The following is a 12,359-nucleotide window of genomic DNA, read 5'->3' as shown; positions in this document are numbered from 1 at the left end:
CACAGCCAAGTTTAAGTCTCATTGATTCCACAGACTCTGGAGTCCGAAGAAGTGGACTTAAATGCTGGGCTTCACGGAAACTGGACCTTGGAAAATGCCAAGGCTCGTCTGAACCAATACTTTCAAAAAGAGAAGATCCAAGGGGAGTACAAGTACACCCAAGTGGGCCCTGATCACAACAGGTTTGCTTGTTTCAGTCTTCTCCTGCTCTAGTAAGTTAGGGTTTATATATTCATTGTTCCATTTTTGTACATGTTATCTGGTTCAGTTTGTGGATTGATGGATTGTGAAAAGAAGATGTGTTATTTTGCACAAGAAAAATTGTCATTGATTTGTAATGTACAGTTGACCATGGTGTTCACTTGAGTGTGATTTTTAGCTGTGTAAGAAGTTCTGCAAAAATCTGCTGTTTGTGTTGCTAGACTTTTAGGTTCTCATATGAATCTGAGAGGCAGAAATCACAGCCACAGTAGTGATGTGTCCGTAATTGACTCGAAAAGTCCGCCAGTGGCAGTGAGTTTATCTCCGTGGTGGTGTTAGAAGTAGTCACGATGTTTATTTCTTAATGGGTTGAGTTAGACACTTTGGTTTCAGTCCTCAGAGGTAGATGGCTTTGCATCTAGAACCAAATTTCCCATCAGCTCTGATAGTTAGCTACTCTCAGGAGTCCTGTTCTTGAAGATTCAAGGGCTTATGTAAAGCTGAGACAGCGTGGTCCTTGTGAGTTAAATTAGCACACTTCTGTTACACTTACAAAGCTGAGCACAGAGGGGGGAGGAGGCTCTGACAGTGGCAGTATGTTTCTCAGCCTGCTTGCTGTTCTTCCTGAGAGCGTTCCAGGGTGTGGTCGTTGTTACTCCCGGGAAGGCTCACGTGCATTAACCCTTCTGGGGACACTGCTTTCCTGGAAGGGAGGGAATGTTACACTAGAAACATCCTGGATGATTTAAGTTGCTGTCCTTTACTTGTATGAAATAAATCACTCAAAATATATCAAAAGTATTTTCCTTGAAAATCCAGGTGTTCTCCTTTGATGCATCCAGCAACCATAGAATAATTACTACTAAAATAAAACTTCAACACTGTGGTCAAAATGATACTCAGAGCATGGTTCCCCCTGCTTTCTGCTGTTTTGTTCAGTCCTGAATTCTCAAATACTTAATTTTGATGTCAGACTTTTTCAACTCTCAGATTGTAAAGCAAAGATTCATTTGCTGATGACTTTTCTTTAACAGTTTGTTCTAAACTGATAGAGCTAGGTAGCAGTGGTGATTTTAAGAGAAGTTAGATAATTTGAGTATGCCTGAAGCGTATTATAAACTTTTTTAAAATTATTTTTTAGAAACTTAGTGACTTCTGAAACAAAGAGTTGAAGGATTCAGGCTGTGACAAGGAGGGCACAGACAGCTGGGGGAGCTAGGACAGCCTCGCTTCTTGTATGTCCTTTGTTTAAAGGTGCAACAGACAGCGACACCAGAGGTCTGTGTTCACACACATGTGCTGCTGCTTAGGCTGAACTAAGCAATCACATGGGAAACTCATGTAAACTGATTTCTGGTGTCGCTGTTCCCCCAGGTGGAGGAGAATGAGATTGAGTGCTGACTTTAAGCCTGGCTGAGAAACATACTGGCATCGGTGTCATTAATGAAAGGGTGGATGTTGTTCCCCTGAAAGCCAGTGGCCTTTGACCCCCGAAGCCGCTGTGCCTGAAGGTCAGTTCACAAGAGGTATAGGAAGGAATCTAACGTTTATTTTTTTCTTAAGCCTCATCTAGCCGTATACTCAGCACAGAGGCACGATTGGCATATACCTGAGCAGTGAAGGATCAGAAAGCAGTTTTCAAAGGACAGTTTTTCCTCTATTAAAACCTAAATTTCTTCTCTTGAGTCTGCCAGAAATTTTAGCTATAGTTTTCAAAAATATTTTGTCATCCAGGACCTGATTTAAATAATTGTGATACAAATAAGCTAAACTTTTGTTATCAAGGGCTGCTTCCAACTGCAGGCAGATACCAGACCCCTGCCTCAGAGCCACTGCCGTATGCACAGCGTTTGTATGCCCACGTGTATGTGTGTGTGCATATGTTCAGCTTCTCTTAACAGATTGAAATCGTTGGTGGGTGGCGCATGCAAAGGAATCCTAAAATAATCATGACTATAATTTAAAGAGTTTTAGGTCTGTTTTATTTCTTGGCCTCAAGCTTAGTGGATTCCTTTTCACTGAATGTGTTCTGGCTACTCAGACTGCAACCTTTGGAATAAGAGTTGAGTAAGTAAATACAGAATCAAGAGCCCTAACACTTTCTTTTCGTGAACAATTGGCTCATCAACTTTGGGTATAGCTGTTTTGTGCCATGTTGTGCATTATTTGAAGTTTACATACTTCATTTGTTCTAGGATTAAACAGAAATGAATGTTTACAGTGATTTTTTTGCTGTGATTTGCCCAAGCAGTTGGAAAGCTTGCCAAATTTGGGAGTCCTGGATTTAGTAATTTCTAATAGTGGAATTTCTAACCTTGTTCATATATGTTGTTACAGGAGCTTTATTGCAGAAATGACCATTTATATCAAGCAGCTGGGCAGAAGTAAGTGTTACTGCTTCCCTAATATTCTGAATCGTGTATGGTGTAATAATATTCACTTTAAAGTCTTGAGCCACATATATGTGAGGTTTATTAATTTGAAAGAGTACATGATATAAGGTAGCATTTAGGGTATTTTAAAATATTAGTAATTAAAGGGCCCAGTTTCCCATTTTTGTATGTGGGAAAAAAAGATTGTACTAGGGTTATATTTCATAGGAGAAGAGATTGTAGGCTACTGAGGAACCTGCCAGTGTCAAAGAATTTTAAAACATTTTTTTAATCTTTCTATGTAAAAGATAGAGTTCCTTCAGGTAAAACTAGCTAGATGACATTGAGAAAGGAGTATATCAAATGATAGGGTTGGAAAACTAAAAGTGGATGTGTAAGCATTTAAGAGTCAATAGAGTCAAAAAAAGAAAAAATCTGCATTTCAGTTACTCCTTGGGTTTTATTAAACTACTCATACAATTCTTTAGTTAGTTTGTGAATTATGGACAAAATAAGATGCTCTTGAAAGCTGTATTTCCTAGAGACTCCAATAAAGAGATTTTTATGGAATTTAAAAAAAAAGAGAAGGTGAGAAGGTTACTCTGAGGAAACACTTAAGGGATAGATGGGGATTATTCATAAAAGAAGTAATAGAGCAAAGATAATGCATGTACTCTATTTTTAGTAAGTTTCAAGCAGGCAGTGTGTCATGCTTGAAAGTAAGAAATAGTAGGGGAGGGTAATAGTTCATTGGTAGAACACACACTTGGCATGCACGGGGCCCTGGGTTCAGTCCCCAGGACCTCCGTTTAAAAGTAATAATAATCATAAGGAATAGCCCTGTGTACTTGGTTTTGTTACTAACAAGTTTTGTGGTTTTGAATAAATCACACCCTGAAATTGCTGGGACTCAGGAGAACTGGAACTCAAAGTGAGAGAAGTGGCCTAAGATTCTTTCCAGCTTGAGAATTCTGCAGTTAACTCTGATGATTTAAATTTAGTGTATGGAAGACTTCTAATAGAATCAGGCCTTTGAATGAATCATCAGGAGATGATGTTGAATTTTTTTATCCTAGAGCTTAAAAATAAGTTGTTTTGAGTGGATGGGTTGTTAAGGGAAGAAAATAAAGAGTCTGTCAGCCCATTCTGACCGTCAGAATTAATTTGACTAAATTGACCAGTCAGGCAGGAAGGTACCTCTGCTCCTTCCTTCCTTATGTCATGTCTCCTGAAGCTGATTGGTTGGAGGAGAGGAAGCTTTATTAACATTTTCTTTAAGAGTATGAGTAATTACTCGCTTCAGTCTAATGCCAGGATCAGCAGACTACAGCTCTCTGACCAAAGACAGCCTGCTTTGTTTTATAAATGAGTGGCTTAACTGTGTTTCAGTAAGACTTTATATTTAATAAGTTTATTTTAAACTTACTGCAGTTCAGCTAGTCATTCATTTACATCAGGGGGTAGCAAACTTCTGTAAAAGTCCAGATAAATATTTTAAGCTTTGTGAGTCACGTGTAGCATACATTGTTATTTCTGTCTTATTTTTGCAACTCTTTAAAAACATAAAAACAAGTTAAGTTCCTGGGCCTGTAGTTTGTCAAACCCTGGTTTAAGTCTTGTCAGTGAATGCTTTCACGCTTCAGAGGCAGAGTTGAGTAGTTACGACAGACCGGGTGGCCTGCAAAGCCTAAAATATTTATTACCTGACCTTTATAGAAAGAAATTGCTGGCTCCTGGTCTAGGTGCTTTGGGCCCATTTTCGTTCCTTTGATTGATTTACTTTTTGATGCTTTACTTTTCAGAAGTTAAACTCTCTTCCCACTTTAATCCACATGTTGTTCACAATGACAGCTTTGTTGAAATAAGTGTGTTTGCTTTTATGAGGATTTGTGTCTTAGTGTCTGCCTGTTATCAAGATGGTTGGTCACTTAGTTGATAAGCTATTCTGGAATTGCTTTTGGTTAGCAGTTAGAATGAAAAGGAATGTAAAACCCATAACATACTCAGTTTTAGGGCAGCTTTTGTACCTATGCCCCTAGTTGCTTATGGTAAGATGTTCCTTTACTCAGGTGATTTATTCTTCTGTCTTTGGTAATCCTGACCTTAAATTATAGGAATTTTTGCACGTGAACACGGATCAAATAAAAAACTGGCAGCACAGTCCTGTGCACTGTCCCTCGTCAGACAGCTCTACCATCTTGGAGTGATTGAAGCTTACTCTGGACTTACAAAGAAGAAAGAAGGAGAGACAGTGAGTCTTTAGACTTAGTAGCCCAGAGAGATATTGTAAGATTCCGTTTGGCTTCTGTTTAATATTTGGCTAAAGTTTCATTGATAGTTATAGGACTCTTGCCTCAAGAAATGGAGATGATCCTGCTAACCGTCTGCGGCGTGATGCTGTGTTCATGGTCGGCAGCGAGTGAATAATCCTTTAAGGAGTTCTTCCACAAGGGAACGGACTCACTGGCTTTAGGAATATTGTAGCCTGGGTGTGGACTACGTACCCTTAGCCCTACTATAGTAGATGTGAGTAGTGCTCGTGGGCATATGTTACATGATTTTCACGGCCATCCCTCTTCTGTAGGTGGAGCCTTACCAAGTGAACCTCTCTCAAGATTTGGAACATCAGCTGCAAAACATCATTCAAGAGTTAAATCTTGAGATCGCGCCCCCAGTGAGCATACAGCTGTTTGGTTCACCTTTGTATTATTGAACTTCTCTAGTCAGACAAGCAACTGATACTGTTTTTTTGGTTTTGTTTTGTTTTGTTGTTATTTTTTAATAGCCTGATGATCCTTCTGTTCCTGTTGTCCTCAATCTTGGCAAATTGGCTCATTTTGAGCCATCTCAGCGACAGAACCAGATGGGTGTGGTTCCCTGGTCACCTCCACAGTCCAACTGGAATCCGTGGACGAGCAGCAACATCGATGAGGGGCCCCTGGCTTATGTAAGTGCGATGTTGGCTTTGAGATCAGACTCTTCTGTTTTCCTTTTGAATATATTTCATTAGGATGTCTAGATTAAAAAAAGGTTTCATTTTGAAGCTAAATTATGCTTTTGGCGGCTGCCTTCCCATTTACAGGCTACTCCGGAACAAATTAGCATGGACCTCAAGAATGAATTAATGTACCAGCTGGAACAGGATCATGATTTGCAAGTAGTAAGTCTGTGGAGTTTAGACATATGGTGCTCAGAGCTTCAGGACTTTCTAGGTATGGGCAGAAGGACAGTGAATAACATATTTTTGCTTTAGGGAGGTAGATCAAAGATATTAACCTAAATGCTAATCCTCGTTACCTCTGTGGTAGTTGTTAAGGGCCTGTGATTCTCAGTGTAAGTGGAGAGGTGGATAATAACTTTCTTGATGTGTTTTGGTATTTTCTGAATAAGACAACTTAAAATGTTTAGAAGAAAGGGAGTATGTATGAAATATCTAGGGAGAAGAGGAGAGAATAAAGGTGTGGATAAGGCCAAAAGATAGATGCTTCAGAAATTCAGGGAAAAGAGGCAGTTCAATTAGAGATGTAAATATATACGTTCTTTTATGAAAAAGTGTATTTTGACTAAGCCAATGTAAAGGAGTAACTTTTTACAGAGATGGCAGATATTTTTAGAATTGCTTCTAATATATATGCTGGCAGAAATCTGAGGTGTAACTTTTCTAATACAGATCTTACAGGAGAGAGAATTACTGCCTGTGAAGAAATTTGAAAGTGAAATCTTGGAAGCAATTAATCAAAATCCAGTTGTCATTATCCGTGGCGCTACTGGATGTGGTAAAACCACACAAGTTCCCCAGTTTATTCTAGACGACTTTATCCAGAATGACCGAGCAGCAGAGTGTAATATTGTAGTGACTCAGGTAAGTGGCAAGCCAGCCTACACAGGTGTGTCCCCGGTGTGGACTGTGTTTAAGAGGTGGAAACACCCAGAAGCCAGTCTCTTTCTAATTATTTGATCAGCTCCCCTTTGGAGCCACGTAAAGTTCTGAAAGTGATAGACTAATAGGCCCTTTAAAATTAAAAAAAAAATAGGAAAAGAAAAAAGGCATGAAAAGAATTTAAATCTTGCACTAATCCCCAGTGTCCTTCACTGACAGGCTGAACTGAACCATGCGGGGAGTTCTTTTTGTCTGGACTAGAGAGTCTTTGGGTCTAAAATTAAACAAAACTGAGAGTACTTTCTCCTTAAGTTCACATCCAAATCTTGACTCTCTTTATCTTATCACCTCAATATTCAGTTTAAAAAAAAAAAAACAGAGCCAGAGTAGACAAGCGAGGCAAATGTAATGGTTGACTTTGGTTGAATGCTTACTGGATGCTCAGTTCTGTACAGTTCATATTTTTTAACTTATTTAAATTTTATGACTCTGAGATGTAAGTGCTGTTTTATTTAGTATTTCTCTTTTAATCACTTAAGGCCCAAAGAGATTAAAAAATTGCCCAGTGTTACCGTAGGAAGTACTTGAAACTAAGATCATAACCAAAAAACCTGCCTACGGTATTCCTCCTTTTGACTGCTGCGTGCTGCTGGCTTACCAGCAGTGAGCAATGCCTGCAGGTTTGTCTGGCTGCTCAGGGAGGAGCTGACTAGCTCTTCCAAGCCTTCCTAGGTTAAAGCAGTTCCCTCAGCTCTGACCTGGGTTTCCGGCCCTTGGAAAGAGCAATGTGAGAGGCCAGGTAAACACTCTTCATGCTGCATGGACCTTGACTTAGGGATTCTTAACCTGTGAATCATAGTTGATACTCAGGAGAGTCATGTACCTTGAAATAGCAAACAATGTTTGTGCATGTGCATTTATGTGTATGTACAAGTCATATTGCTTAAACATGCCTGAAAGGGAGACTTGTCTTATAATTGACATCTATGTTGTAAGTGAAAGTTGGGTTTGGGGGCCTAAAAAAATTACTGAAGGACTCAGTGTTGTGTTTAAAATGGATGATATCTTAAGCTTGAAAAAATTCGATAGGTCTCCCTCCATTTTTCTGAGATAGGACCCTTAGGTTTCTTCTTGAAACATTCTTTGATTGCCCTTCTCATTCCCCAAACTGGCTTTGAATTCTTTGCCTCACAGTGGAAGTTCCTACTCCAGGTACATTGATCAATAAAATATCCTTGCTCTTTAGGTTTATCTGGTATCTCAGGAGGTATACTGTTCCAGGACGGCATCATTTTACAGAAGAACTTTGAGTTCTGTTCTGCTGTCCTTCCTTACTACTACTGTTCCATTTCTAAACTCAAAAAACACTCAGCCATATAGCAAAAATGTGGAACGCAGCTGTAGAGCTGAAGCCCTGTGTTCTTACGCAGAAGTTGTTTGCATGTCATGAGTAGGAAGAAAACTAACTCGTGCCCAAGTGAGAAGTATTTTTTTCCCTTCCTGTCTCACTTGATCAAAGCCCGGTTGTTCTAGACAGAGGTGGTTTTTATATTGTGGTCTTCAGCTTTGTATAGTTTGCTTAGTACCTTGAGTCCCTTCCCAGATAATGTGGACATTTCCAGTGGGTTTCATCTGTAAAGTGTGCAGATTTCTATACGCAGATTGTAACAGATGTAAGAACGGTGAACTACAGGGGGAAGTGGTGGGTCGCATGTTCTTCTTTTGCATAGAAAACAGCTCTCACTTACCTACGAGTCCTCCTGCATTTATATTCCTTCATAAAATGATGAACTCATGGAGTTAGAAGACACTTCAGAGAATTATTCTGTCTTTTTATTTAGGGTGGAATGTTCATAATAGGTGGTCACCTGACTTCTGCTTAAAAATTTCCAGTCATATGGAGATGTGGCCTGTGACTTCTGATTTGGAATGAATGCCTGAACTGTCGTATTAGGTCTGCATCCTGTGGCTTCCATGTTCTTATCCCAGTGCTTGTCCCCGGATCAGTCTCTGATACCACTTATGTATAGTAAGCCTCCAAAACTTTAAAGACTCACATAGTGTGCTAGTGTATCTCCTTTGTCTTATAAATGTCTGTGATTCAGCCATGACGTTAGGGCCCAAGGCTATTAGCCACATTCGAAGCATCAGCATCCCGGCTGGAAAGGCAGGCCTGAGCATGCCGATGGGTCACTGCAGAACACAGGTTTCAGTGTTTCTGACGTTATGTATAGGACTCCTGTCAAGGTAGTCTGAGGCCGTGTTAGTAACTTTTGTAGTAATGCTACTCTTGTGCCAGTTTTCCTTTTTCCTTCACTTGCAGTCATGCATAGGACACCACATGAAGTCATTACCTGAAGTTTTTTATGTGCTTTGTTTAAATATGTTGTTTCAAGTCCTAGAGCACAAGTTGAAAGTTATTATGAACTAGAATAAAACAGAACGAGTGGTTCCAACCTTAGCTCCTAACCTAACCACCAGCCTTAGTGTAAATTCTGTTCCAAACTTACTGTATTCTTTCTGGGCCTTCAGGCTGTTCATACTGAAGCCACTTAAAACTTGTGGTGTGAGTGAATTAGCAGTTGAAAATAGTTATTATTTTCTGATCTTAAAGATGTTTGAGAGAGATAAATTATAACTGCTAGGATGCAAATCAGGTATGTTAAATTACCATCTTCTGTGAATATTTTGGCAATCCCAAGTACCATCATTTCGGGATACAGCTGACCCTCGTGTGAAATAAACTTGAAACTTAAGAAAGTAGAGGAAGTGGAGCCTAATATGTTTTGTGATATCTGATGCCTTAGAAGTCTTGTGTTTTATTGCAGCCTGGTTCTGCTACCGTGCATTTAAATACCCAGATGAGGGATAGAGGTGCAAAGTTCTGAAACTTGTACTCTTTCAGTTAGATATCTCTAAGATTATAGTTCCAGGTAAATGTTGGGAGGGGTGCAAGAGATGCAGATTGTAGAATACTGCAAAGAAGCACCTTGAAACAGGTCGATAGCCACCTGTGGTATGGAAAGTTTTACTCGTAATATTAGCTACTTTAATTAATTAAAGTAAACAAAGAACTGTGAAGAGGAGGTAATCACTTTACTCCTATGGCTAGACTCCAGGCTAGAGTAATAAGATTCTGGAGAGCAACTGAGAGCAGATAAATAAGCGAAAATGAAGAAAAGCTCGTATGCTGGAGGATAATTTGAAGTGCTCTGCTGGAATGACTTAACATCGTCCCTTGCGTTCATCGCCACTGTTTTTTAAATTAGTTTCACTTAAATGGGTTATTGTCTTATTTTTAACATATTTAATCCAAATTCAACATAAAGTTACAACATTAAGAGGCACAATAGTTGGTAAAAGGATTAGATTGGGAGTAAAGAAAATTTGTATTATATGTAAAGTCACGTATATGAATTTAGGCAAAATAACTCTCTGAGCTTGTGTTTTTGTCTACTAGAATGGGAGAAGCTGTTATTCTGAAGCACAAGTAAAATAGTATATGCAGTCCTGGTTTTTACTGATACTAATTATGATTGTTTGGGGGGTTTTCATAGTCTTAATTATATTTCCTTTAGGATATAGTCTATTTATGTATACTGTGAAATATTTGAGAGGGATAATTAAGCCATGTGTGGAGAGGTATAGAAAGATGATGTTTTACCAGTGAACCTTGCCTTATACTTACTCACTGTAGGACAGTATGTAGAACGATTATTTAGTATCACGGAGAAAGGTAAATTATTCAGGGGATAAGTAGAGCAACTTCTTTATACGCAATCGGGTGGTGTGCAGTCTGAGAAGTGTTTAAACGTTCATTAATCTTTTGTGTTAAGCATTGTTCTCCTACACAAAATGCCTGTCCTGTGAGTATTTTTAATGAGCTAAGAATTATGAGAATAAGATTTAATTTTTAAATTTTTTTTCTGACTATAACAGTAATATATACCCATTGGGGAAAAAAAATCAGAAAACAGTAAATTTTAAAAGAAACCAAGGCTTACTCAAGATCCCACCATCCAGCAGTAATTTTTACTTTCGGTCTGTATCCTTTCAGATTTCGTGTGTGTATACTGTATGTTCACCATCTTAACCTGTCCCCTTTGTGTAACAACATGTGTGGTATTAAAGCAACAGCGTAATTTCCTAATGACTTCATAATTTTCCATTTTATGCATATGCCTTTATTAAAATGATGGAGATATTTCAGGGTTGTTGCTAATATTTGGTACTGCATATGCTGGGATGAACATACTTGTACATGCATTTTGTGCTTTCATTTGATTATCTCGTTGGAATAAATTCCTAGACATGGGATTGTTGGGTTGAAGTGTATGCATATTTTAACTTTTTATGCAGTTGCCATACTCTCCTCAGGAAAAGCTACACTGATTTCCAGGTGAATCAGTTATGAATAAAAGAAGCACCTCTGTTTTTAGTTTGTATTTTGAATGCTTTATTTAGAAGTCAGGGCTATTGACATCGGAAGCCGACAGGTTAGAGAAGCACACAGAGCACGGCAAGGAGACGCGGGCTGGTTCTTTGCAGTGTGAGTAGTCGTCTTCATGTCGATGTTTTTTCTCTTTATGCTCAGTGAAATTTGGCCTGTGCGGCTTCTGGAGATGATGCTTCAGCACCTATTGTATTAGTTTGTAACCACCTCTGTCATGGATGACTTAGGGGTGGGGGCAGTACGTTAAGAACTACAGCAGGTACTGCTCGCGGAATATGCCGTCTCCTGTTCATCTTCATTTTAAAAGGCTGGAAACTACAGAGATGACAGACCCCAAGTAGCCTCAAGGTGATGAAAGCAATCCTTGAGCACCCAGTAGCGTATGAATGCACCTCAGAAGAGTCAGATGTCCTAACTGATCTGAAGTTCTTCTAGAAGCCAGCTATTTAGTAGAAATGTTGAAAACTGTAGGAAAGACAGGAGAGAAAGGGAATAATAGTAGTGTTGAACATTTATACCTGTTCTTTATAGAATGCAAAGAACTTATTCAAAGTGCTTGGAAAACTTTGTATTTTATACCTTTACTGGAATATTGTCTTCACATTCCCTGACATAAGTGTATAGCAGAACTCTTCTGTTGGTGGACAAACGCATACTCAGGCCTTCATGTAACGGTTTTTATTCAGGGTTAGCGAGGTGCAGAGAACTAACTGGTCAGTGGTGGTCATTAAAAGCTAGCATCGTTCAGCAAATGAAGGCACGTAAACCAGACATAATAAGACAATATAAGCTCAGGAAAATACACAGTATGTTTAAGATGGCATCTTTTAATCCCTTACCTCTGTGGACAGATTAAATATGAACTGGGTGCTTATATATACTTATCTGTACTGGTTACTAGCTCCATACCATGAAGGACTCGTGCAAGGGAATGGAGTAAATCAGGTTTTATATTAATCCAAGGAATATTGATAACTCTCATGAAGTTACTCATCTTCTGAATTTTAGGGGGTTTTTGTTTTTTGTTTTTAAAGATTGTGTCTCCTTCTGTTTTCCTAAATAGTCATGTCATAACCTGGGGTATAATCATACAGGTACTTAACTAAATGTGGAACTCAGAAAAAGTTTTCTCAGTCTAAGAACTAAAACACAATCTGTCATCAGGAACTTTTTGACAAAATCAAACACGAGGCAACCCAAAAGCATTCAGTCTAAAAATCTGTGTACCTTCATAGCTGAACTTCCAGGATGTAATGTTAGCCGTAGTATTCATCAGGTAAATGCTGTTTTGTGTACTTAGAAGATAGGGAACACTTTGGAAGTTTTCAGAAAAATCAGGGTCCAACACTTCAAACACGAACCTGTAGCATTCTCTAAGCTTAGGGTTCAGTTACAGCAGAGGAGGAGATTATTCACCTTCCTAATTAATACCTGTGCGTCTCCGTTAAATAAT

The 12,359-nt window shown here is 38.9% G+C and overlaps 1 protein-coding gene across 3 annotated transcripts in view; it reads left to right on the top strand.

The window, feature by feature from the left end:
* Positions 1–12,359, top strand: part of DHX9 (DExH-box helicase 9) — a 52,489-nt gene that overhangs the window by 20,403 nt on the left and 19,727 nt on the right. For 2 of the 3 annotated variants that reach the window (XM_006211778.4, XM_031688831.2), the window contains exons 6-12: positions 34–182; positions 2,539–2,585; positions 4,688–4,824; positions 5,158–5,247; positions 5,359–5,520; positions 5,656–5,733; positions 6,244–6,435. In XM_006211778.4, the coding sequence (XP_006211840.1) occupies positions 34–182; positions 2,539–2,585; positions 4,688–4,824; positions 5,158–5,247; positions 5,359–5,520; positions 5,656–5,733; positions 6,244–6,435 (855 nt within the window). Of the gene's footprint in view, positions 1–33; positions 183–1,575; positions 1,713–2,538; positions 2,586–4,687; positions 4,825–5,157; positions 5,248–5,358; positions 5,521–5,655; positions 5,734–6,243; positions 6,436–12,359 lie in introns of those variants that run through there. The other variant, XM_072945970.1, reaches the window with a different exon arrangement.

The sequence above is a fragment of the Vicugna pacos genome, chromosome 21 (genome assembly GCF_048564905.1).
Source record: "Vicugna pacos chromosome 21, VicPac4, whole genome shotgun sequence".
In the NCBI taxonomy this organism is placed as follows: Eukaryota; Metazoa; Chordata; class Mammalia; order Artiodactyla; family Camelidae; genus Vicugna; species Vicugna pacos.
This window is presented reverse-complemented; position numbering and strand designations above follow the sequence as displayed.